Genomic DNA, 27,671 nt, shown 5'->3' with positions numbered 1-27,671 from the left:
TCTGAAGTTGATTCTACGGAAGCACCTCTTCCTATAATATATTCTTTACTGCTGTTGAAGAGAGACAAAGGGTGGGTGGTAGAGGAGGAAGAGACCTACCTTTGTAGACCTTTCTCCTGGCCTCCTGTGATATGTCTTACTATATTCGATTAGATGAAAGTCTTATTGCATCTTTGTTATTTAACTAAGTGAACTAGCTCTATAAATATCTAGTAACATTGGGAACCACTGTGTGGGCAGGTCTTGTACCATTTTGAGTTGTTCTCTGTTTTCAATTGGTCCAAGAAAAGACCTAAGAAATCAGCGCTGGTCACAAAGATATCAGCAATTGAGTCTCCTGGGGCGAGGGAAGTTGGGGCCCAGGTATGAAGCCTCCGCTAATTTGAATGGGAGAGGGTAAAGTAAAATAGAATTAAATCACTGGGAATAAAGTCACAGAAGTTTTAAAGTAGTTCCTTATAGGAAGTGGATTGTGGGCAAGGAGATAGGAAAAGAAGGGTAGGTCCCAGCAAACATGGGAAGAGGTTGGGGCCTGTGTGGAAAGATGGCAGGTGAAGCTGAACAATAAATGTCTAGTCATCTGTTTTAAACTGTTCTTTCCTGGTGGTCTTTTTTTCTGCCACAATTCATACTACAAATCTGTTAAATACTCATTCACCCAGCAACTGCTCCTTCTCATACTGCAGACCTTTGTTAGAAAAAAAGAAAAAGGAATAATTTTTAAGTCTTTATTTTCAGGGCCACTATTGAATAAATGAAGACCATACCTTAGTGTTCCATGTGTTCTGGGAGAGAATGGTATTACAGACCTCGTAAAGGTAAAGCTGACCCCTTGAAGATGAGGCCCATTTGAAAAAGTGCAGAAACTCTTTGGGAAATTCAGAAGGAGCTCAAGCTTTAAAGTTACTTAAAACTACTATTCTGAGGTTATTGAAAAAGAGATGGTAGTTACAAGATTACATATGTCAAACTTCTGAATAAACCTGAATTCCTAAAAGTTGGAAAAATGGGGGAAGGGGGGCAGAATGAGTCCTCTATTTAGCCCTTCAGCTCTTTAAGTTATCATCCCACATTTGGATGCAAATTCCCAAATGACTGTATCAAAGAAGGTGGTTTGGTGCCTCTGATGTACCAGTACTTGCCTTGTATATTACTTATGTAGCAGCCATTTGGTCCAAAAGGATGTTATAATGTATGTTTACTGTGTTTAGAAATTGATGCTTTTCATCAAGTTTATGCTAATTCTTTTGTTTTGGCTGGCTGATATATCCATGTTCATTTATATGCTGTAATAAAGCTGTAACTTCCTCTACCATGTAAAAATAAAAGTATATATACACAAAAATAACTTGTCAGCTTCAATCCTAACACTGAATTAAACCTTGTTAGTTTTTATTCTGATAATTTTTACAAGTAGATTTTAATTTTTTAAGATTTAAACTGTATAAACTCTTCAGTGATGAGAGCAAATTGGTCTGTCTTCTCTTGGGAAAGATTGCTTCACACCCTACATACCTTAAAGTATCTTAAATTAGAATGTTCGTTTCTTTAGAACCTTCCAGCTCTCATTTGACAGAGAACACTCTGTTCTGCTGGGTTAGCTCTATGGGACATATGGGTCGCTGGGTGGGTGACCACAGTCTTACCCAGAGTCACTCACCAGGGAGACTGACTGACATTCAGGTCACTAGGTGGGTGACCACAGTCTTACCCAGAGTCACTCACCAGGGAGACTGGCTGTAAACGACAGTAAGTGCAGACAGGCAGTGTACACTGTACCTTCCTCCTCAATTGTGGCCAGGTCATCCTGCTGAGTTAACATAAACTCTCAGATGTGTAGCTTGGCACTGGCCACTCTGCTACTCTCATGATGAAAACAGTTATGGTTCTGTCAGGTCTGGAAAGGGAAAAAACTACACAGAACTGGCAGGAGGATATGAGGACCTTTCACAGAAAAAGTCATTCAAATCCAAACATTTGAACATTTGGATTTCTATGTATTATATCCCATATTGAGTAGAATCCACTTTATATGCTAGAGAATAATACTAGATTTCAACTCATGATGGATATTATACTTTGCTAAATTAGAAGCTGAGTTTTACTAAGGTTTCACATATTTTGTTTCATATATTCTGTTGAGTAAAGAAGAGAAAAATTATGCAACAAATTTTATTTAGCATAGTCAGTCCCAACATTCAGCACAAAAAGAGTTTACAGAGGATAGAAAGTGCATTAATAAAAGCCAGTCTTTACCAAAAGAAAACAGAAAATATATTATTGATTCAAAATATTTTACACTTGAATGATAAACTGCAATAACTTATTTTGGGCACCTACTGATATAAGAGAAAGGAAGAGAAGAAAAGAATACTTTAGAAGAGTTCAGTCTCCCATCTGGTATCAGAGAAGTCAGTAGAGGTCACTGAGACCGGCAGTCTTTCTTGCTTTCTGCATTAGTGCCCTCAGCTGGAACTGTTTACGGGACAGAAGACGTACATGCTGTGAGGGGGAAGAAGTTAAACAGTTTAGACTAGCCCTTATCCAGGTCCAGGCATAAACTAGCAGACAGTTTGTAACCTAGATGGGAGTTAGGAACCCTAAACTCCTCAACGGTCCTCTGGAGCCCAATACTACATTTTATGTGGCTGTTAACTCACGGGATTGATGCTGGCAGGCTGTGTTAAGGAACCTGCGGAGGCTTTCCTGGCGACTCAGATGGTAAAGAATCTGCCTGCAATGCAGGAGAAACGCATTCAATCCCTGGGACAGGAAGATCTCCTGGAGAAGAGAATGGCTACCCACTCCAATACCCTTGCCTGGAGAATTCCATGGACAGAAGAGCCTGATGGGCTACAGCCCATGAGGTCGCAAAGAGTTGGACACAACTGAGCAACTAACACACTTGTATTCAGGAAAGTAGTCTTCTGAGACCATACAATGTGTCACAGGGAAAGCACCCCCACGCAGGATCTGGCTCAGTTCAAGCTACATCTTGAGACAACCAAGACGCCTGGGAAACTTGTACTGTGATCCTAACAAAAGTTAAAAAACTTTTAGAACTGTTTGTCACTACTTAGCTAAAAAAGGGGAAGGGCAGGGATGAGCAGCACAAGGCCACCTTTGGTCCAGTGCCTAGCAAACAGCATCCTTTTCTCACCTCTCCATGTTTATCTTGGCCTAAGTTATGCCACCCAAGCAGAGGAGAGCGTACAGAAAGGGAACCCTCTCTTGGGTCCCAGCTATTCATATGCTTCTACCAGGTCCAAGAGTGGTTTGGCCATACACTCACAGTGAGATAGGCAGGGTCAGCAAGCAACCTGACCAGCCTTGCAGGCACACTGAAGCATCAGAAGCAGCTGTACTGAATATCCAAAGGATGGCTGTTATCCCTAAAGCCATGCTCCTCATGACCTAACAGAGAACAGTAGCCAAACTTGGCTTACAGCTCTTCCACGTATGCACAATAGCATTAAGCCTGGAATAATCATTTAGAAGGCCCTATTGCTAGCAGGGCAAGCCCAATACTCTACAAGGGGAAACAGGTATAAAAGTATGCAAGTCTAAGAAAATTAACAGAGGGGAAAAAAAAAGCAACAAGGATGGGGCAGTCAATGATCTTAATTTAGATGATGTGACCTGAAAGAATGGAAATCTGACTGTGCCTGCTGATCCACCCGGGTGCAGTAGTAAGAAGAATTACATTCAGCTTGATGCCACCTTAGAGTAGGAACTGCAGCCACTAAGCCCACTTTTCTTCCCATACTCAGATTATCCTCAGTCCTCTCTGTAGGTGGGAAGACACTGCTCATAGCCATTTACCCCACCTGCTCACTTTTGGAAAGAAAAAGAATTTTAACTCATCCCCTACAGACAAACCCTCTTGATTTGTGGTTTTCAGCAACAGTGGTTCTAAAACGTTCCAAAACTCTGGAAAGCAGAGTGAAGAAGACATACCTTTAGGAAGACATCTAGGTCTATTACTCCCCGCCTCAAGGCTTCTCCCAGGTAAAAAATAGTGTCTTCAATAGCATTTTCCTCTGCATACAGATTTAGGATCTGTTTGTATAGTGGGGCTGTGGGAATGATAACTTCATCAATATCATTGTTTTCAGATTGATTTTCCATTTTCTCCAGGGCAGAACTGAGTTCTTCATCCTTCTTTCTCAAAAGTTCTATGTTTTTATCAACCTCAGCCTGAAAACAGAATAGTCCAAGCATGATGATTTTACACTAATTGTAATTATCCGTTTGTCAGACATCTACAACCCAACTGCACAGAAGCAGAATTGCTAATAAAACAATGCTTAAACAACTCATGGATGAGATTCACGTTTCAAATATAACACATTTCAAAGCTAGAGGAAAAGGTGTGCTCTAATAAGCTAAGTGCAAACAGGAGATGCTAAGCTGAGCACTTTCGGTGGCAGTGATAAGCCTGTCACTTAACAGTGATAAATACTGCAAACTAAACCTTCACACAAGACACGTTCCAGCAGGAGGTTTCTTACATTAAAATCATAAAAGAGGCCCTTCTTTCAAAACAAGGGGACATCTGCCTCAGAGGAACAACTTTCCCCAGTCTACACAGACAATTCAATGCACAGAACTCCACAAACACCTTAATTTTAGTCCCAAGATATAGCAGGTGGTGGTTGCGGGCTCTGAATTGTACTGGTGCCACCTTCCTCAATGTTTGAAAATAGCTGACCGTCGAGCAGCTCATTTTACACACTAGAACCATTTATTAGACTAACATGTACATACAAATCACTTTCTCCAAAGCCTCAAACACTCAATAAACTCTCTATCCTTTCATCAAAAATGCACACTTACTGGAACAGATTCTCCCTCACAAGAATGAAAGTGAAGAGTGAAGCTGGTACTCAAATTAAGCTAGTGCCTCTACATCTTTAAACAAAAGAAGTCACAGGACTGACTTATACCGACTCTTCAGGGCACAGCAGTCTGATAAAAACGTGAGAAAGCTGAAGAGCTAAAGGTTGCATACCAAAGATACTTTACATATAGTTCAAACAATGTTTGCAAACAAAAAAGAACTGATCCTTAAGTCTGCACCCTGAGTCTGCAGATCTTTATCATGGCTTAGAACTCTCTCAAATTCTTATTTCTGGTTGACTATCTGGTAACATCAACACTCCAACAGCCCTCCTATGGGTCAAAACATTATCCCGCAGTGTGAAGGTGCAAGCGAAAAATCCTCTAAATACATCCACTTCCCAGTCAAAGACTGTATTTCAATCATAGGCTCCGTTTTTTAACAAGCTGTATAGGAGCTATGTTCAAGTGCTTAAAGAGTGTGTACAGTCGTTTGAACTCTAATACCCACAGTACTCAGGGTAGCTACAGTACATACAGAAAACTTTGCCATAGCTACAATTAAAATAGTGCAGTTATGCAATGAGTTACTTACTACTTCTTGGTCTAAACGGTTAACCATCTCTTCGAGTTTCTGGTGACCTTTTTTCAGGTCTTCCTCTGTTCGTTTCAAGGCGTTGAGTTCTGCCTGGGCACGATCCATTTCCTCCTTCATCCGCCATCTCAGTTTGTCGCTGACCGCTGAGATGAGAGAGGCTCGGATAGTGTCCTCGCTGATTGTGCCATCCCTACTGGGACCTGCAGGAGGAAAAGGCAAAACGCTTGCTTACTTCCCAGTCTCTCTCTATTCCTTTCACGGGAATCATCACAAAACAGGACAAAATACGGGTCTACACTTTCAAAGTGTGAGGAAAGAAAATGCTGTATGCCGTATCATTAAACATAACATTAAAACAGGAGCTGATTCAGAAATACTCTCCCCATGAGAGGTTACTTCTTGTTCAGTCACTAAGTCATGTCCAGCTCTTTGCAATCCCATGGGACTGCAGCATGCAGGCTCCTCTGTCCTCCACTATCTCCTGGAGTTTGCTCAACTCATGTCCACTGAGATGGTGATGCTAACTGTCTTATCCACCACTGCCCACTTCTCCTTTTGCCTCAATCTTTCCCAGCATCAGGGTCTTTGCCAATGAGTTGGTTCTTCACAAAAGGTGGCTAAAGTATTGGAGATTCAGCATCAGGCCTTCCAATGAATATTCAGGGCTGATTTCCTGTAGGACTGGCTGGTTTGATCTCCCTGCAGTCCAAGGGACTCCCAAGAGTCTTCTCCAGTACTGCAATTTGAGATTATTGTTTATCCATATTTACCCACTTTCTTCGCTTACAGCCCAAACAATTAGCTATTTTCTCAATGAGGCAGAGGCTCATTGAGAGCTTCTACAGATATCTCTATAGATTACAAAGATCCCTAAATCTCCAACAAATGGAACAACAAATTATACCAAGGAAAAACATCTGATTCAGGTCAAGTCCATTCTCAGGCTTTACTGCTAAGCTGAAGGAAAAAAGCACCACCCACTCTAGAGGCCATTAAGATTGAGAATGGGCAGTTTCCTTAAACCAATGTAGAGGTTAATACGGCTTCCCTTCTGTAAGATGTTTATTCCGTTACCAAAAGAACAGGAAAGAACAGATGTGCAAGAGAACGCCATCCAAAAAATTCAGCTGATAAACTTCTGTTCTCAGATTCTTTACTCTTTACCTTCCTAATCAGTGTCTTATATAAAACTTACCCCTCAGATATTTTCTTGAAAAGGTTCCTCCCTTTAATATAAGCATAGATACTTTTTATGACTACCAGTGTTCTTCAGCTAGGGTCATAAATCAGCAAATGAGACACAGTATTTTGATTTTCAGTTATGTTTGATGACAGAATACCATGTGGGGAATTATACTTACCTTTACTGCTTACAATGAATAAAGAATGATTACAGACTAACAGTACCACTTCCACTCTGAGCTGAAAATTTTTATCACCTTGATGCTGAGTTCTACTTACTGAGGAGTGGGGTGGGGGTGGGACCTTTAAGTCGGTTTGTAAAAATGTACCCAGATTCTCAGCACTCGTGTTCTCATCCATCACAGGCCCATTCCTGTTTCCAGGCTTTTGTAAATGACACTGGGAGACCTTGGCGTCCTCAGACGTCACTGGTTTCAAAAACAGAGTCTAAGTCTACGGTTCTGTTTCCCCCCGTTTTTTGTTTCTACCACAGAAGAACTGTTTTTTGTCACTTGGATTCTATTCTTCTTGCAAGTGAAAATGAGCACAAACAGCACCTCCCATGGCCAGGTTTCCCTGAGGAGTGTCCTCTGTCCATCTGTGCTAAGGATGCTGCATGTATGCGGTAAAAAGAAGAGCCCACCATCAGACTCTCCTGCTAAGTCTCCCTCTTTCCTCTCAGGAACGTCCCGCTAAGAAGCGCCCAAACAGTACCCATAATCCAGCATTTACAAAGAGGCAATTAATACTTTTGATTATTACCACATAGATCCATATATGCTTTTCAGAATTTACTTCCAATTTTACAAAAGTATGTCAGCTTATTATTTCACATTTCTGAGAAGCAAAACTATTAACTTTCAGATGTGTGCTTTGGAATTCAGAGTTGTAAAGCCAGAGGGTAACTTGAGGTCTTATTTTTCACATCCCTGACCTCTTAATACCTGACTTTTCCAAAGCGTTCTCATCAATTTGCCAGTTACTGTATCATCTCTGGGCTCCTTCCCCTCAAGTTTTCCCAAAATCTTCCTCAGTGACCACCTCTCTATTTACATCGTCTTGTACAGACACCGGATGACTCTTAGCGACCTCCCCGAATTCACCAATTCATATCTCCACTCATTCCTCCTCGAAGCTTTGGCCTCTTGCTTCTCCCACTCCTGTTCCCCATGAGCATCCCCCCCCCAGCCCTAACCCCCTGCCCATCTCTTGGTCCTGAGCACGGGCTGCCTGCCACGACGGCCTCTCTCTCGTGTCAGATCGCCAGCCATCTTCCAAAGGCCTTGTCTGCCGGAACCTAAACCAAAACCTGATCCTTTGGATTCTTTCCTAAAGCCCTAAGCCCTCTTTAACCAACTTCTCATAAAAGAAAAAACAAAAACAAAAGTCCTCAGAACATGTTCAAAGACTGAAACTACCAGATGGGAGTCTTCCACTCTCTTCTCCCATTCTGCTTTGGAACAAGAATCCTAATCCTTTAATTATGTGCCTGACTCCTCACTATTCAAAAGCACTCACTTCCCTTTCTCAGGAAGACAACCTGTTTTCCTCTCAGTATGACTTAAAGATTTAGCTGTTTTAGACAAAACATTTTTGACATAAATTGATGCCAATCTCCCAAGACAATAGAAATAAAAATGAAAATAAGCAAATGGGACCTAATCAAACTTACAAGCTTTTGCACAGCAAAAGGAAATCATAAACCAAATGGAAAGACAACCCACAGAATGAGAGAAAACATTTGCAAATGATGCATGCGACATGGGCTTAAATTTCCAAAATAAACAAACAGCGCATCCACCTTGACAACAAAAAAACAATCCACTGAAAGATGGGCAGAAGACCTAAGTAGACATTTCTCCAAAGAAGAATACAGATGGTCAATAGGCACAGGAAAAGATGCTCAACATCGCTAATTATTATAAAGAAATGAAAAAACTACAATGAGGTATCACCCCACACCAGTCACATTAAAAAGTCTACTAATTACAAATGCTAGAGAGGGTATGCAGAAAATGGAAACCTCCTACACGGTTGGTGGGAGTGTTAAGTTGGTGTAGCCACTGTGGAAAACAGCTTGGAGGTTCCTCAGAAAACTAAAACTAGAATTACCATATGATCCAGCAATTCCACTCCTGGGCGTATGCCTGGAAAAAATTGTAGTTAAAAAAAGACACGTACCCCAATGCTCACAGCAGCACACTCAGAACAGTCAAGGCATGGAGACAACCTAAATGCCCATCAAGATGAGTGGATAAAGACGATACGGTATATATATACAACAATACCACTCAGCCACAAAAGAAGTAAATAATGCCATCTGCAGCAACATGGACGCAATCAGAGAGTCACACGAAGGGAAGTCACAAAGAGAAAGACAAACACCACATGGTAGCACTTGTATCTAACACGTGGCACAGATGAACCTATCCATGAGACACAAGCAATGACACAGAGAGCAGGCTGGGGGCTGCCAAGGAGGCGGTGGGAGAGAGACGGCGAGAGTGTGGGGTCAGCAGACAAACCGGGGAGGTCCTACTGTACAGCACAGGGGAGTATATTCGATGTCCTGAGACAGAGCACAGTGGAAAAGAAAACGAAAAACAACGTGTGTATACACATGTATGACAGTCATTCTGCTGTACAGTAGCAACTAACCTTATAAACCAACCATACTTCAATTTTTAAGAAAGACTTAAAAAAAAACCACTTTATTTGGACAGAATTTATGCCAAATCAAAATCTCTAGTTTTTCACATTGCACTAATTCATTTAAGTCCTAGGTGACAGCAAAAAAGGGTACAACAGCTTAGAATTTTGTGCTCACAAGGTGATTTACAAAATAATGACTAGAAATGGTATTTCACTAAGCCCTCATTTTATGATAGATGCATTAACAATAGGAATTTTAAAACTTTTTTCTGAAAGAACTTTCTTATTACGCCCATCTGAAATGTTACTATGATTCCTGTGAGATACAACAAAACTATTCCCAGTGATTAGGAACCCAAATGATATGAATATGGTTAGGCATTCAAACGTGTGGTCAATCACATGCCATCCAAGTGTCCCATTCATCTGTGCAGAGATGATCTGAACTAGTACAAACTTGAGGGTCTTCTTATAACTAGTCTGGATGTTTTACGTACAAACACATCAACAAACTTTGCTAAAATTATTACATTAAAATGGATCAAGTTATACTGATGCTGAATTTTCAAATCCCAATTAAAAAAATTTAAATCCTGGAATTTATATTGTTTCTCTTATAAAATATATTAGGGCAAATGAAATGCTACCATACAGGACCAAATAAGTCCTTCCAAGTAAGTTTCCAGCTAAAGCCACTATCATTCAAAACGGGAAGGAAGCTGAGGCAGCACTCACTTGGCTTTCAACAAAGGTCACAGTTCACCCGAGGAGCCTAGAAATGCCAAGTCTAGACCTAGTCCTCTCTCTTATCACAAACAGACATGTTCAGTATATCTGAACATTTTAACATCTATCTACTTTCTAAATAGAAGAAATGAATTGTAATTAAGTTATGAAATGTGAACGCCAAGAGAAAAGCCCAGATTAAAGTTCAAAATTAAATGAACCATGACACTTAAAGAGATTGTTTATGGGGGGTGGGAGGGAGGCTCTTGAGGGAGGGGATATATATATACAGTGATGACTGATACATGAGGTATAGCAGAAACCAGGGCAATGTAGAGCGATTATCCTATTAAAAATGAAAAATAATAAAATACATTAAAAAAGAGATTGTTTATATAAACCAGTAAGAAAAAAGTTGGTAGAAAATTCTTTTCTTCTTCCTGATCACTTTTCAAAAAATCTTTTTTTCTTCCCAAATGTCTTAAGAGAAATTTTAATTTCTGTTATAATGAGCCTTGGATTAATAAGAGTTTGTGGCAAACCGCCAAACCTCAAATCCCTACACATTGACCTTTTACTCATGCAGAATCAGATTTCAGGAGTGCCCTTCTACAACTCCAGATTAGCAGCAGTTGAAAAGGTAACACAGATTCTGAGAAACAATCCTAAACAAAACTTCATTTAAATGTCAGATAGGATTCAATCACTAACCTTAATCCTTTAGAAGTGAGATAATTTTTCTAGTATTAGGAAACCAGTACTCTACTCAGTGAATCTGATAATTCAGTCAATAATTTGGGCCAGTAAAGTGCACTTTCTGATTTAGAACCATTTTTTAAACATTTAAAGATAATCAGTTTTATTTCTCTCCTAACAATACTTACTGATGATCACTACTTCCTACAACTCAAAAAGAAACTCATTAGAGAAAGAATCCATAGTAACCCCAAAGAAAAATACAAAATAACTAGTAACTTTTCTGACCTCACATCTAACCAGCAAAAGTGAGTCATTTGCCCCCCCAGCATTTTTATTTCTGATGTTACCTGCTCAAGACTCACATAATCAACTTCAGTAATAATGGCATTTGTGCTACAGAGCAAATTACAGAGCCTAAGCAATCTGAAACAGAAGCTTAATGACCAACTACTCAGAAACTAGGTCAAGCGGACCCTGGGGATCACTGGATCAAGCCCATATTAGTTCCTTTTATAATAAAAACAAAAAAACAGGTCACTCTGAAACAGAAACATTTCAAACAACTATATGAGCAAAGTCATTCTGATTTATGCTACTAAACACAAATCAAGCAAATTCATTAAGCTGTGTACAAAGGGCTTTTTATTTATAGTCTATGAACAAGTAAGCTTCTGATATTACTGGCCAGGCTCTGGGCAGGTCATGGAACTTTCTCCCCAAAAAATCAGGAGACCTTAATTTTTAAAAAATATTTTAAATACTAGTAGAGCATACTCTGAAGTTTCAATAACCACAACCAATGAGAAAAAAGGAAAACATAAGCAGGTTAACACTTCTTGAAAAGAAACACACAGCAGAAAAAAAGATTTAAATTAATTTACATAACAGTTCAACAGACCTTATTAAAATAGGATACCAAAGTAGTAACTATTAAAAAAAAATGCTGCTACTATCATAATAATGAAAGATGCTACTAGCAAGGTTTAAGCACAAAGGCCAATTAATCTAAGGGACAGATTCCATCCTTAAAAAAATGGGTCAGAATCAGTCATTCCTTAAGATTATTTTGTGAAAGAGCACAATTAAAAAATTCTATAATGAGAACAAAACCAGAGGTATCGTGCTCCATGATTTCAAACTATACTACAAAGCTTTTCAGTAATCTAAACACTATGGTGCTGGGATAAAAACAGACAGATTAATGGGACACAACAGACAGCCCAGAAATAAACCCACTCACATGGTCAATTGATCTCTGACAAAGGAGGCAAGAATACAGAACAGGAAAAAGCCTCTTCAGTAAGTGGTTTCGGAAAGACTGGACAGCTTTGTGTAAAGAATCAAACTGAACTACTTTCTCACACTATATACAAAAATAAACTCAAAATGAATTAAACTTAAATGTTTATAAGACCTGAAACAAGACTCCTGGAAGAAAACACAGGCAATACTAGGGGTGAAACACACAGCATGATCAATGTAATTAACACTGCCATATAGGAAAGCTGTTAAGAGTAAATCCTAAAGAGTTCTTATTTTTTTAGTATTTTTTTCCTTTTGTATCTATAGGAGATGACAGATGTTCATTAAACTTACTGTGGTAATCACTTCATGATGTATGTAAGTCAAATCATTATGTTGTACATTTTAAACTTATACAGTACTATATGTCAATTATATCTAAATACAACTAACTGTAAGAAAGAAACTTAAAAAAAAAACAGAAAACATAGGCAGTATACTCTGTTTAACACTGGTCTTCACATTTTTTTGGATATGCTTCCTCAGGTAAGGGAACCTAAAGAAAAAAAAAAAGCACCCCCCCCCGCCCCGCCAAAAAAACCCAAGCAATAAAAAAACAACAAATGGGACTACATCAAACTAAAAAAAGCTTTTGATTAGCAAGAACTATCAACAAAATGAAAAGGTACCCTACTGAATGGAAGAAGATGCCTGCAAATGATATATCTGATAAGGGGTTAAGATCCAAAATATACAAAGAACTCATGCAACTGAGGATCAAAAAAGACGACCTGGTAAAAAACGGGCGGAGGACACCCAGATGCCGTGACAAGCTCAACACCACTGACCATCAGGGCACTGCAATCAAAGCCAGAGTCAGAATGGCTGCTACCAAAAGGAGAACGGGTGCTGGTGAGGATGCGGAGGAAAGGGGACCCGCATAATCGCAAACTGGTGCGTCCACCTCAGAAAACAGTACGGAGGTTCCTCAAATAAATTAAAACCAAAACCACCACGTGACACAGCAATTCCACTGCTGGGTATTTTTCCGAAGAAAACAAAAACAATGATTCAAAAAGATATATGCACCCCTATGTATTGCAGCATCATTTACAATAGTCAAGATATGGACGCAACCTCAGCATCCATCAACAGACGAATGGATACCCCTCTTCAGCACATGTGACCACCTCCTCTGTCCTCACACAGGTCCAGGCCACCATCTCAGACCTGGATTCCTTTAATGGCCTCTTCAAGGAGGCCACCATTCCCTCCCAGGGTCTCGCACAAGGTATCTGTTGGAACATCAATCAGATCTGATCACTCCTCTGCTTAAAGCCTGCCCATGGTTCCCCAGCTCACACAGAGGAAAAGCCACAGGCCTCGCCCTGACCCACAAGGACTTAGCTGAGCCAGGTCTGTTTCCTCTCCGACCCCATCTCTCCACACACCCTTAACTCACACCACTGGCCTCGCTGCTGTTCCTTGAACCAGAAACATACTCCCACCTCAAAGTATAAGGTGTAGAAACCTTTTTCCAGGCTTGGATAGAACTCTTCAAGCAGAGGTAACAGCAGTGAATAGATCTCCAGATCACCATACAAGCAAGCAGAGCACAGACGGGGCTGAAACAGCAAACCAGTGTGTTTGCTGCTCAGGGGGCTGCAGGAGGCCAGTGGTGTAAGCAAGGTGGATGCAAAGGAGGTGAGAAGAGGAGGCAGTCCTCCCCCTCCAGGTCTTCCTGTGCCCCTCTTCAATTTGAATGTTTCTAGATAGCATGTGTCTCCACCTGGCACACCGCCTATTTGCTGTAAGTTTGTTTCCTGTCTTCCCTCACTGGAATGCAAACTCCATGAAGGCAGTAAGTTACTCTGTGTTGTTCCCAGTGGGGTTCTTACTCCTGGTACATAGCAAGCACTCAGTAATTATACACTAAATGACCACATTAATAAACAAATAACTGGAAAAAAAAAAGACAAAAAACACCCAAGGGCTTCCCTTGTGGCTCAGCTGGTAAAGAATCCGCCTGCAGTACAGGAGACCTGGGTTCGATCCCTGGGTTGGGAAGATCCCCTGGAAAAGGGAAAGGCTGCCCACTACAGTATTCTGGTCTGGAGAATTCCACGGACTGTACAGTCCACAGGGTGGCAAACAGCTGGACACAACTGAGCAACTTTCATTTCACTTCAACTGAAAAAAACAGATGAATAGATAAAGAAAAGGTGGTATGTGTATATATGCGTGTGTTTGATGTACTGACAGTACATCCTCTAATGACCTTCATAAAGGAGCCGGTATGTGGACGGACTTTCTTCATATGTATATTCAAAACATGCGGAGGTGTCACTGAGCGGCACCACACTTTTCTGGGTACCACACGGGACCACACTTCAGTAACATTCTTGAACATTCGCTTGATACATCTTAAATCTTTCTTAACTTGGACTATAATATCCAACACCTTCATCACTCCTAGACTGCCACCTGGGTGCACCACCAGCACACTGGAGTCTGACAGAGAGAGAGTGCTACACGTGAATCAAGATAGAAGTGACTGGTCCCACATCACGCCACTCTTTGCTACCCAACAGTTTGGCCTTCTCCATGGGAATGCCCTGCTGGGGACCAAAGCTTTTCAAGGTGCCTGTTTTTCAGCCCTGAAAACATACAAATGACCACATATTCATCCCTGTTCCTGCATTTTTCTGGGATCTGCTATTAGAACAAACAAATACTAATGCTGTCTCCTAAACTTATTCTTTATAATTTGGTGATGGTCAAGTAGTTTTAAGCCTTTAAGATCAGAGTTCAAGTTCTCTTATAGTCTTGGCAATGCCAACTTGGTAAAAAGTTATATGCCCAGTCCTAACAAAAATGTTTGAGTCTTAAGAAATATATACTTGAATCTGAAAAAACAGAAATTAAAAATTTTAAGTTTTTTTAGATATCAAGGAAAGTTCACCTTCCTTCTGATGCTTTGTTAATAAATACTGGGCAGAAAATCTCAGGAAAACCATCCAAATTCCTCATCTTTTCCCACTGATCTTCCAGTAGAAAATGTTTTTGATAGTCAAGTGCAAAGATGACATCCAAAAAATAAACCTGATCTTACAAGAACTTCAAGGAAGAATTTAAGTTACAGATCATAAATTTTCCCTCATTAAATAATATAAATGTATTATAATATCACTACAGTTGCCCAGACCTGATAGAAAAGCACCTCAAAAGGCTTTTCATTATTCAACAGCTGCTGTCACTACTTAGTCAACGCCCTCTGCTGCTGCTGCTAAGTTGCTTCAGTCGTGTCCGACTCTATGAGACCCCATAGATGGTAGCCCACCTCGAGAAGGAAATGGCAACCCACTCCAGTGTTCTTGCCTGGAGAATCCCAGGGATGGGGGAGCCTGGTGGGCTGCCGTCTATGGGGTCGCATAGAGTCGGACACGACTGAAGCGACTTAGCAGCAGCAGCAGCCCACCAGGCTCCCCTGTCCCTGGGATTCTCCAGGCAAGAACACTGGACTGGGTTGCCATTTCCTTCTCCAATGCATGGAAGTGAAAAGTTAAAGTGAAGTCGCTTAGTCGTGTCTGACCCTCAGCGACCCCATGGACTGCAGCCTACCAGGCTCCTCCATCCATGGGAGTGAGGCAAGAGTACTAGAGTGGGGTGCCACTTCCTTCTCCGAGCCAATGCCCTCAGTGACCATCAATCTCATGAATGCAGTTTTAAAGGTCAGGTTAGGCCAGAAGCTGTCTGAGAGGTAACAAAAATATAAAATGAGATGACAGAACAAATTCTTATTTTCTTTTAAGTGGTGTTCAAAATCTACATGGAATGGAGTCAGAAAGAGCTGTTTTAAGTCCCAAGATCTGCATCAATCCTCAGTCTTCTGCATTATTTCAAGGGACTGCTATACAGAATGTCATCTCACTCTTCCAATAAGCAGCCTAACTAAGGTGATGTGCTATCACTAAAAATGGTGTGCTGTTCACTTGACCCAGAAACCCCCACAAAATCCAGCAAACGAAGAAGTTCAAATCTTCATGTTCACTTAAAGAACACTTGTGAAACTGCCCAGGCCATTAAGGGTACGCATATCCAAAAAGCCACCAAGTATCTGAAGGGTATCACTCTACAGAAGCGACATGTGCCATTCTGTCATCCCAACGGTGAAGTTGGTAGGTGCGCACAGGCCAAACACTGGGGCTGGATGCAGGATTGACGGCCCAGAAAGAGTGCTGCATTTTTACTGCACATGCTCAAAAATGCAGAGAGTAAAAAGCTGAACTGAAGGGCTTAGATGTAGATTCTCTGCTCACTGAGCACATCCAGGTGAACAAAGCCCCTAAAATGCGGGGCAGGACTTACAGAGCTCGCAGTGGGATCAAGCGGTACCTGAGCTCTCCCTGCCACACTGAGACGATCCTAAGTGAAAAAGAACAGACTGTTCCAAAACCAGAAAAGGAGGTTGCATGGAAGAAAAAGATATCCCAGAAGAAACAGAAGAAACAAAAACTTACAGTCTGGGAATAAATGTCGCCAAAAAAAAAAGCAGATAAAAGTGTTGGTTGCATTAAAAAAAAAGTAATCTCTATCAATTCATTTTAAGTGGCTCTTTTACTTCAATATTGTTCAATATTGTACAAGCATCCACACTAATAATAAGGTACGAGTTAATTAATGATGCCTTGAAACAAGTCTTTGTTTTATATCATAAGAGCAAATCTTTAAACTGTCAAGTTCCACAAAGGATAAATAAACACATTAATTCTTTCTCATGCCTAAATAGTACAAAAATAATAGCACAAATCCTGATGACCACTGGCAGACTGAGAAAATATTGACTACTTGTGAACTCTAATATTTAAATGACACATTTATGTTTCTGCTTTCCTTTATGACAATTTTGAAGTTCAAGAGTGTTTTTCACAATGTACTACTAAAATATGATGAAAAAAAAATCAAGTAGACAAGCAACAAAGGGTAGAAAAGCAACATACATTAAAGGATATTCTAGATAATCATATAATGATAATTTGTTTCTAGACTTTCTAAGAAAGTACTCTTAGAAATACAATAAAACATTGCTCTGATAATTTGTTCTAAAAACAAACATTAGATTTGATCCAAAATGTACCATTTTCCCCATATTCCTATTTCTTGTTATATGGATGTCATTTATTCTAAGCTATAAAATGCTTCATACCTATTGCATTGAAATAGGTTAACATAAAAGATCTTTGGAAACTTAGGTTCTCAACAAATCAGATACCATCATCTCAATGAGAAATACAGGGTTATCAAACAGCACTATCAATTTATTGATCATGCCTGAGCCAAAATGGAGAACTTAACAGGAATTAGCATGTTTTGCTTATTGGAGTAAAGACCTCCCATCATCAGGTTTCTAACCCAAGCACTTAAATTACACTGTAGGACTTCCCTGGTGCTAAAGGGATCTGCCTGCCAATGCAGAGGATACAGGTTTGATCCCTGGTGCAGGAAGAGTCCACATGCTGCAGAGCAACTAAGCCAGTGTGTCACAACTACTGCACCTGTGCTCTAGAGCCTGCGAGCTCAACTCCTGAGCCCACGTGCCACGACCACTGCAGCCTGTGCGCTCAAGCCTGTATTCCACAAGAAGCCACCGCAGTGAGAAGCCAGTGGCTACAACGAAGAGCAGCCCCCGCTCACAACTAGTCAAAGCCTGCACACAGTAATGAAGACCCAGCACAGTCAAAAATAGAGAAATAAAATTACACTGTAAAAAAAAAAAAAAAAAGACCTGATTACAGAAGGATGAGACAGACGGATGAGAATATTTTTTAAAAACAAAACCAATGCCACTAGAATCTCAATAATTAGAATGTATCAATGACAAAAACTGAAGAGAATACTTTTGCTGGGAGGGAGGGATATTTACAACAGATATCAGGATGGTTATAATCTATCAGAAAATGTAATAGAAAAGTAAACTTCACAAGAATCTATTGGATTGGCCAAAAAGGTCTTCCGGATTTTCCCATTTTACAGAAAAACCTGTATGAACTTTCTAGATGTTCCACATGTTTGTATACGTGTGCAGGGTTGTGGCGAGAATAGATTGGTCAGGGTAGGCCTGACTACTCCTTGCAAAGGAAATAGGCAGTGGACAAATCCTAAAATGAAAGAGTAGGAGATGAGTAGGAGAGGAAGTCAGAAGTAATGGGGAGGAAAGCGGGGTCATAAAGGGCCTTCCAAGCCTTAGAAATGTGGAATGAATTCTGAGTGAAACAGCAAAACCTTGGAAGATTTTAAGTAGAGAAGTGATATAATTTATTTATCTTTTAATAGGCTCATTCTAGCTGTTATGCTAAAAACAGATGTAGGGGCTAAGGACAGAAGAAGGCTTCTGAAGTAAATCAGATGAGAGAATGGTGCCTTGGATCAGCACTGGATATGATCAGATTCTAGATATATTTTGAAAATAACAGGTTCCTGATGAAAAATCAAGTATGATGCCAAAATCAGAGTATTAAGTAGGCATCATGGAGGTGATACCTTCAAGGATCACAGCCTTGTCATGGCAAAGGGGCCTGTATAACTCACTGAAGCTATGAGCCGTGCTGTGCAGGGCCACCTAAGACAGATGCGTCATAGTAAAGAGTTCTCTGACAAATCGTGGTCCAATGGAGGAAGCATTCTCGACACGAAAACCCCATAAACAGTATGAAAAGACAAAACAGATATGACACCAGAAGATGAGCCCCCCAGGCTGGAAGGTGTCCAATATATCTGGGGTAGAGAAGAGGGCAATTACTAGCTCCATGGAAGAACGAAGCAAATGGGCCAAAGCGGAAACAACGCTCAGTTGTGGATGTGTCTGGTGGTGAAAGTAAAGTCCAAAGCCGTAAAGAACAATACGCATAGGAACCTGGAATGTTAGGTCCACGAATCAAGGTAAATGGGAGGTGGTCAAGCAGGAGATGGCAAGAGTTAACATCAACATCTTAGCAATCAGTGAACTAAAATGGATGAGAACCGGCAAATTTAATTCAGATGACCATTATATCTACTATCACAGGAAAGAATCCCTTAGAAGAAATGGAGTAGCCCTCATGATCAATGGAAGAGTCCAAAATGCAGTACTTTAAAAAAGTACTGCATTGAGTACTGTATTGGTGCAATCTCAAAAACAACAAAATGATCTTGATTTGTTTCCAAGGCAACCATTTAACATTAATGGTTTAATGTTGGACAGTAATCCAAGTCTATGCCCCAACGACTGATGCCGAAGAGAGCTGGCAGAGAGAGTGCCTGAAAAACAATGGAAGGAGATTCATAACACTGTTGTACAGGAGACAGTGACCAAAATCATTCCAAAGAAAAAGAAAAGCAAGAAGGCAAAGTAATTGTCTGAGGAGGCTTTACAAATAGCTGAGGAAAGAAGAGAAGTGAAAGGCAAGGGAGAAAGGGAAAAATATTTACAACTGAATGCAGAGTTCTCAAGAATAGCAAGAAGAGATGCAAAGACCTTCTTAAATGAACAATGCAAAGAAGGAGGAAAACAATAGAATGGGAAAAGACCCAATCTCTTTAAGAGTAGGGAAAAAGCAAATACGGTGGTACAGGTGGTGGCAGATAGTCAGGAAGGGTGGTGGGAGTCTGCAGAAGTTCCTGTATCACTTTCATTTTCCCAGTTGAAGAAAATTACATTTCAGGTAACTCTACTAATAAGCAACATAAAAAAGCAAGAAATACTGGTCAGAAATAATAGGTCTTACCTGACCCACTCATATTTCCCAATGGTGCTTTCTTCTCCTAAAAATGCACATCTACCTTTACATATAACCAGGCTGGAAAACCTAAGAATCTGTTGATAGTTCAACACATACAAGGTTCACCAATAAAAACACAGGAAAAAGTGATTAAGAATCAATCAAATTTATTTCTATGCTCTGGTAGAAGGCTCATTTATATGACGATAAATCACTTCAAGATTTAGAGTATAGGACACTGATAAAACTCTTTCTAGAGTTTTAGCTCTAAAAAGAAAGAGTACTCTAACAATTCACATGTAAAAGTGAATGGGAAGAGGGTGATAAAACTGCTGGTATTTAAGGGTACAAACCTGTAACAAGTAATAAACCACAGGGTTTCCCTGGAGGCTCAGTGGTAAAGAATCCGCCTGACAATGCAGGAGATGTGGATTCGATCCCTGGGTTGGGAAGATGCCCTAGGAAATGGTAACCCACTCCAGTATTCCTGTCTGGGAAACCCCGTGGACAGAGGAGCCTGGTGGACTTCAGTCCAAGGGGTCACAAAAGAGTCAGACATGACTTAGTGACTAACCAGCAAAAGCATCAGCAGTAAACCACAGTGATCTAATGCACAGTATAACGGACTTCCCTGGTGGCTCAGATGGTAAAGTGTCTGTCTACAGTGCGAGAGACCCGGGTTCAATCCCTGGGTTGGGAAGATCCCCTGGAGAAGGAAATGGCAGTCCACTCCAGTATATTGCCTGGAAAATCCCATGGACAGAGGATCCTGGAAGGCTACAGTCCATGGGGTTGCAAAGAGTCGGACACGACTGAGCGACTTCACTTTACTTTACCTCACTTTATAATGAATATAGAATATAACAGTGTACCACAATTATGTAATTAATATTGCTATAATGCAATCACATTATAATATATAAATCTACCAAAATAACACACTGTACTCCTTAAACTTACACAACGTTACATGTCACTTACTCAATAAAAAAGAAAAGTGAAATGCACTTTTCACAACAGGAGACTGAATTTCCTTCCGAGCAGAAACACAGTTTTGAAGGGTACTTACCAACAGTGGTCACAGGAGGCTGGGAAGGGTACTGGGAACTTGTTGTGGCAGGATACTGACCACCAGGTGGGTAAGGACAGCCTGTGTAACCACTAAAGAAAAGAACAGAAAACATTAAATACTGTGATGGCCCAAAGAACCCCAGGAAGCTAAGCTGGATATTCTGTTGTTTTACCAGTTAATGACTTTCCAGTTTTAGAGCTACAGTCATCTATTCAAGCGAAGTTCTACAGAAATTCCATTAATGACATTGGATTTAATGAAATACTCTTGCATGGCCGTGGTTTTTGTTTGCTTTCTCTTGGCCCACAGCATGCAGGATCTTAGTTCCCCAATCAACTATGCCCCTTACAGTAGAAGCACAGAGTCTTAACCACTGAACTGCCAGGGAAGTCCCTTGGCCCTGGTTATTTGAGGGCCACCTTCACAGTAGCAGAAAGCAACTTGAGTTTTTCTAAAGGCAATCCAACAATATCAGAACTAAAAGCAACAGATATTTTGTGAGAACTTTTCCATTCTGATTTCCTAGCATATAGTACTCATATCCCATGAAAGTTGCACCTTTATTCTTTTCAATTCTCCTACTCATAATCCTGTATTTTCCTGACATATTAGAGTATTTCCTTATTCTTTGCTGGGTTTGTTTCTTTTTTGGTTTTCATATCATACCTGTGACTACATAAATGAGTTGCTGAACTTGATGACTAATATGTTTCCTCAGCTGTAAAACGCTATTACTGTTTGCTGCTCCCTCGATCCCTAAATGCTTTCTTTTCTTAAGGTCATCCTCATAAATCAGTTCCTTCATTTATGAAGCCACCTCTGAGCTCCCACCTCCAAATCAGATGTGACCTCTCCTTTAAAGCTCAGTTTATCACAGTATTTATCATTTTCTGCCTTTTCTGATATCAGGAACTCTTTCTAATAATACATGCTTGCTAGTATATATACCAAAACCGAAACACCTATTCTTGACATACTTTTTAATTTCCTTGTATACATGCTGCAGGTGCTAAATAAAACTATCAAGAGATCTTAAAATTTGAAAGAGACCTTAGAGGTTATCTAGTCCAACTTTCTATAACAAGAATAAATATTCTCATATTCACTGTTTTAAAAATACAAATTCTTGAGTCACTGACTTTTATTAACTCTCCTTTAGGATAAAGGGAGAAGGGAAAGAGGTTCTCAAGCTCTTTTGCCAAGACCTTTCATATGCCAAAAGATACAGATAGCAATTTGAATAAAGTTACCCTTAACTCATCAGCATGTCATGAGATTAAAAGTTACATCACACACACACACACAACCCCATTAAATCTTTGAAAAATAGCTGCCTCAAAAAGCAACTTCTTACAAATAACCTTACAAAAGACACTCTGAAGGTTATGTAAGATTAAGTGAATATGATTCACATTTCTGTCAATATTTTCAGCCTTCATTTTTATCTACGAGTCTTTTTTGAAGTGGCTTTATTGTTCAGAAGTCCATTTCCTTATTGTGTTTTTAATAATCATTCCCTATATACGTGAAGTTCATTCTAGCTTACTAGCAACTGTTCATTATAAAGGCTTCAGACAGAATTCCAGCCTTAAGAAATCCAAAACTGATAACCGGTTACTGTATATAACAGCCATAGGAATCTGTCTCTCTTGTCTCTGATGGATGTTCATCTAGTCTCTGCTTACTCATCTAAAGGTAGAGTATTTACTACCTTATTAAGCTAGTCCCTGAAACCAAGAAAGGCCCCCAAATAAATATGCTTGCTAAATTTAACTTATAAGAGCCGGCATATATATGTACATACATATGTTTATTTATGGCAGGTGTTGCGGAAATTTGGGTGCATTTATTTGTGAGGGTTTTTTGAAGCTGAGAAGAATTGAGGGTTAACATTTTGGTAATTCTTATTAATTTCTAGTAGCTGTAAATTTCTTCTAGGCATCAAGTACAGGCCTTTCTTGCATTCTAAGCTAGTCCCAAGACTACCTTGGATTCTAAGTTAACCCCAAGGAGTGGAACCTACTCCTAGATTGCCACTGAAACAGGGACACATTTAAAACATGAGTTAATAATTATTTTACTGATTTTTCTCACATGTATTATTCACAGACTGATTTTACTATTAGTTTACTTCTATAATATTATCACCATATGGATAATAAAGGTTGGCAATAAACTGAATAAACAGTAGTCTATGAACTGAATAAGTAAATATCATGGGGACAAGAGTGACCCCATCATATGAATTATTAATTCATTCCCTATAGTTTACAGAAAAGGTCAGTTTTTTAAAAAGGATATTAAAATATTTTTCTCCATGGCTGAAGTCATCATAATTAGTATTCCATTAATCTTTCAGCTATTTACAACAGATATACAGCGTTCTCAAAAGGAAAGAAGCAAGGATTTCAAGGTCCAAAACTAATCAAGATCATCGTCATTTCCCACCCCTTTCCTGTCTGTAAATAGAATAGAGCTGCATTTCCTTAGAATGGAAAAACAACTCCTGTTCAACTATGTACATACCATAAAATTTCACCAATAAACTGAGTTTTACCTTCCATTAAACTGCAACCAAATTTACTTTAATGCCCTAGTTAGCACCCATTATTTTATTCTAGATCTAACAGAATTTCTAAAACAATTATTCAAAAGATATTTTTTCATTACCTGGGATTGGGAGGGTACCCGGATGGGTATGCAGAAATCCCACTTGGCATGCCTGGCATGTAGGAAGCTAAAAATAATTTTTAACATTTTAAAATAATATGCACAGTCCTGGATATACAGGTTATTAAATAAGACTTACATCACCATCAAACCACGGCAAAATTTCATACAGGTAAAGAATTCAAATCTTGCCAGAAAACAAACACTCCATCCATATTAGTTCTTTACTACAGCTAATAAATATCTTCAAATCACCTAATTTTAAAAGCATTAAACATGAGTTATGACAACACACATGACAATCCCAATAAGGAATAACTGGCCAACAGGTCAACTCGGTTAGCTCTTTAAGCCTAAAGCAATCTACAATCTGAGAGACAGGAGTCAATTCAGTTTGGAATTTGGAGGAAGGGGTCCAAGGTCAGTTTCTTACAAAGTGACCTCTTTATTATATCTAAGGTATCTTTTGATATTTCTTACAAGATTATGTTGACCGATTAGCACAGTTGGTTTTGTTGGCTTGAGTGAAGATTTTAAAAGACTTCAGATTACTATTAAGAAGTCCTACACAAAACTTATATTCACCTAGATTAGTTAAAACAAAACAAACAAAAGCTTGGAAATACTAAGGGGGAATACTAAGGGGTTCAAAGCTAGTATGCTTAAAGAATGTTTTATATATATTTTAAAGAGAACACTAATGATGTAGAAGCTAGTCAGTGGTGCCAAGAAGCTAACCAACACTGAGGAAGAAAAAGAGAATTTCAGCCTTAACTGGAATTGACTTGTCTGAGAATCAAATTATCCTCAGTGAAATTTTTCACACTGAAATAATGATGAATTAGCTATTAATTCAATCAATCAATATTTTAGTGCCTTCCTATGAAAGGTATCAGATTGAAAAAAAAAAAAAGACTTCCTGGCCTCAAGCTGCTTATAGTTTTATGAGATAAAGGAATATCAATACAGAGAGACAAGTTGTTATGACAGGGTGAGTACAGAGTGTTATATACGGGATCATGTAGGAGGTAGCTAATTTCAGCACAGGCTGTGGTGGTAAACAAGAGTGATCAAGTAGATGAATAGTATACAAAGGCTTGAAGAGAGGCGGAACCTTCGGGAAATAAATTTTTGGAGTACATAATGCAAGTAGATGGGAAAAGCTTGCTGGGATCTGACTATAGGCCTTAAAAGTCTTTTTTTTTTCTTCTTAAAAGTCTTTATCAGAGTTGCTGAGCTTACATCTCCAAGCATCAGTGTTCATAGTTTTCTTGTTAAGATGAATCTATAGGTGTCATAAGTAAATTTTTTCTTAAGAAAAATGAAGCTAAGGATGATGTTTAATGCTATTTCAGAAAGGGAAAACACCTTCCAAAATGTTACAACTGCTAAATCTCATAAAACATTTCTTCTTCCCAGGTCAAAACACAGTTGATCTTTATGAACATCAAAAGATGAGGCTGGCCACTATTAGGTGTCAGCAACATGTACAGTCACTTACTAGTTTCTCTCCCCATGTTAGTTTCTCTCGCACACATATAAACGACATTTCACCATTATAAGCAATTTTCTCATAATTATAAGTAATTTTCCTTTTCTAAGGTTCTGCAAAGCTATTAATTTGACCAAACTCTTCAAATTTTGATTTTGGGAAACAACAAAAGTTATCTGAGTCCAAGACTAATAAGGAAGCTGATAATGAGGTGAAATAATTTCAGGGCTAGAATAAAATGGAATACAAATAAGCATAACATATATAAGGATTAAATAAGAACTAATATGAACTGTTTAGCTGTGTCTCACAGTTACCACTGATTAAGTGCTGACTATTACTATTAAAATGAGGTTTGGCCATAGCACACTTTTTTGGTGTGACTTCTACCTAACTCAAAAGTCATCCTAACACCAAAGATCAAAAATGTTTAAAAGATAATGATGATAATAATAATAGAAGTACATAATTTTTCAACTAGAAGATCGTATTTAAGTATGGATCCAAATTTGTGGGCTATTCCTTGATGTGTATGTGTAGGACAGAATTCAGACCTTCATTTCTTTGCAGTCATACCTAATAAAAAAGAATATTATTTAAATGTATAAAAAATATTGAAACTGTAATGGGTAGACAGTAAGTTGGTCTCTGAGTAATTCACATATATTAGCTCTAGACTGTTTAGTGATTTACAATGAGTGAGCACAGAATGGAACTGTAACAGTAATCTATTTAGAGAGATCTCTTTCTAGAATGCTGCACTTCCAATGTTAATATTAAACTAGGAGAAATTTAGGAAAAACGTGTTGCTTAGGAGACTAACTTTCTTACCTTTATCATAAGTGGTCACTGGCTGTGTTATTTGAGCAAATAAATATGAATGACAAGCTAGGAAATATTTGGCATTTCAAACTTAGATGGGCAAGATTAATCTTGTGTATTAAAATCAACAAAATTTATTAAGATGAAAACAAATTTCTGGACCAAAAGAATCCCTAGAATCTACTTAATTAAAAGAGCTACAAAATGCTACAACCAAACTTTTTCTGGGAAAGCAGGGAAGGAAAAGGATTCACGAAATTCTGTTAGATTCCCATTCAGCTTGTGAGTCAAGATGCTACTCAAGATAGAATGAATTAAAGAGGAAGAGGATAATTTTCAGCAGAAGGAAAATGAAAGTTCATGTAATCTAACTTATAAGATAAATAATTTGGTTAATTACAATATTAAACAAAATCTGTTAAAAAAAACAAACCACAGCTCAAAACACAGTAAACAGGTTTAGTAAAGTCAAAACAAGTACAACCAACTCTCAATTATCTATGGTGATTTTAAAGTATCAGTAATAATTATTAAGAAAAAAAACAACCAGAAATAATAGAGATAATGTACACCAATTAGGGGAGAATTGATACTGACTCCATGCCCCACCCCCTGGACTCAAAGTAAAATGAATTGGCTGTACTCAAGAGAAGAAAGCTGAGAGCTAGAAGGTCATTGTGTATACCCAGAATAGCTGAACATGAATGATACAGTTGATTTTAAAATTGATTATTATCTACAACACTGATCCTGGAGTTGCAAAGAAAAGGAGGTCAGATTGCCTTTCGAGTTGCATCTGCCTCTAAATTGATCAAATAAAGCTATTCCATGGCATGCATAATTTAAAAAAAAAAATTCCAGCTCTATTCCAGCATTCTTTCTCCTCCATTTTGGAATCCAGCACACCCATACTTAGATTTCTACCCACAAACGAAAGCCCAAATGCCAGTCTTTGTTGGGAATCTGTACATGCAGATGTGGGGCTTCAGAACACCTCCAAAAAATCCACTAACTTGATAAGCTAAAAAAGCAAAGGGAAGTCATTACAAAAAGCTCTTTTACAAGATTTTCTGTTTTCTTTTGTTTATGTGAGTTTAAAAATCAAATCTCAATTCTACTTACTATTTGGTGGCCCTGTTGCCTGGTATGGAGGATAGGATGCTGAAACAGTAGGACGAGAGAAGACAGGAGGCTCATCTCCAAACACCACAATCATGACTTGAATAAGCCCCAACAAGTCTGACTGTGGCTAAAAATGGAAAACAAATTGAACGCAGTTTACAGATTTAATTTTTGGTAAACAGGAAATGTCTGGCTAGTTATCTGTTTTCAACTTAGCTCCACAATTTTCTTTGTATGACTCCAAACGTGAAAATTACATTTAACTAACAGAGAGCTATGTGATTTCTTACTATTTATGTGTAGCAAGGCTGCTGTTTCATGTATAGAAAACCAGCACTAGCAAAAGCACTATACTGCAAAATTCAGGTAGTATTGTTCTTCATGTGACACCATACAGCTAACCAAAATTTATTATATTTCCAAAGGACAAATTAGGGATTCTGGTACAAATTTAGGAAAAGAAATAAGCACTAGTCACAAATATTATTTAACGCCTTTGAAAACACATGTTCAACTAATTTTTATTAAAGATAGTATTGGAATTTCTTAAATTATAGGTAGACTCCATTTTAAAAATTACTAGATTGTTCTACAAAAGATACAAATTGCTATCTTTCCTTCTAATACCATAGTCCAGTATTCTTGCCTGGAGAATCCCATGGACGGAGGAGCCTGGTGGGCTACAGTCCACGGGGTCGCAAAGAGTCGACACGAGTGAGCGACTTCATTTTCACCATGCTAGGCAAAGTTGTTCAAACTGGCTTATCTGATGATCCTGTTTCCACCCCTTACTATATT

The 27,671-nt window shown here is 39.0% G+C and overlaps 1 protein-coding gene across 1 annotated transcript in view; it reads right to left on the bottom strand.

The window, feature by feature from the left end:
* TSG101 (tumor susceptibility 101) overlaps positions 2,157-27,671 on the bottom strand; it is a 42,734-nt gene continuing 17,219 nt past the window's right edge. Inside the window, exons 5-10 of the mRNA XM_018043442.1 lie at positions 26,874-27,000; positions 23,438-23,504; positions 20,765-20,856; positions 5,435-5,637; positions 3,958-4,197; positions 2,157-2,502 (exon numbers count right to left, since the gene is read on the bottom strand). Coding sequence (XP_017898931.1) covers positions 2,413-2,502; positions 3,958-4,197; positions 5,435-5,637; positions 20,765-20,856; positions 23,438-23,504; positions 26,874-27,000 — 819 coding nt within the window. The 3' untranslated portion in view covers positions 2,157-2,412. The remainder of the gene's footprint in view (positions 2,503-3,957; positions 4,198-5,434; positions 5,638-20,764; positions 20,857-23,437; positions 23,505-26,873; positions 27,001-27,671) is intronic.

This window comes from Capra hircus, chromosome 29 (genome assembly GCF_001704415.2).
Source record: "Capra hircus breed San Clemente chromosome 29, ASM170441v1, whole genome shotgun sequence".
NCBI classification, from domain to species: domain Eukaryota; kingdom Metazoa; phylum Chordata; class Mammalia; order Artiodactyla; family Bovidae; genus Capra; species Capra hircus.
The sequence above is the reverse complement of the archived record's forward strand: the minus strand, read 5'-3'. Positions and strand labels throughout refer to the sequence as shown.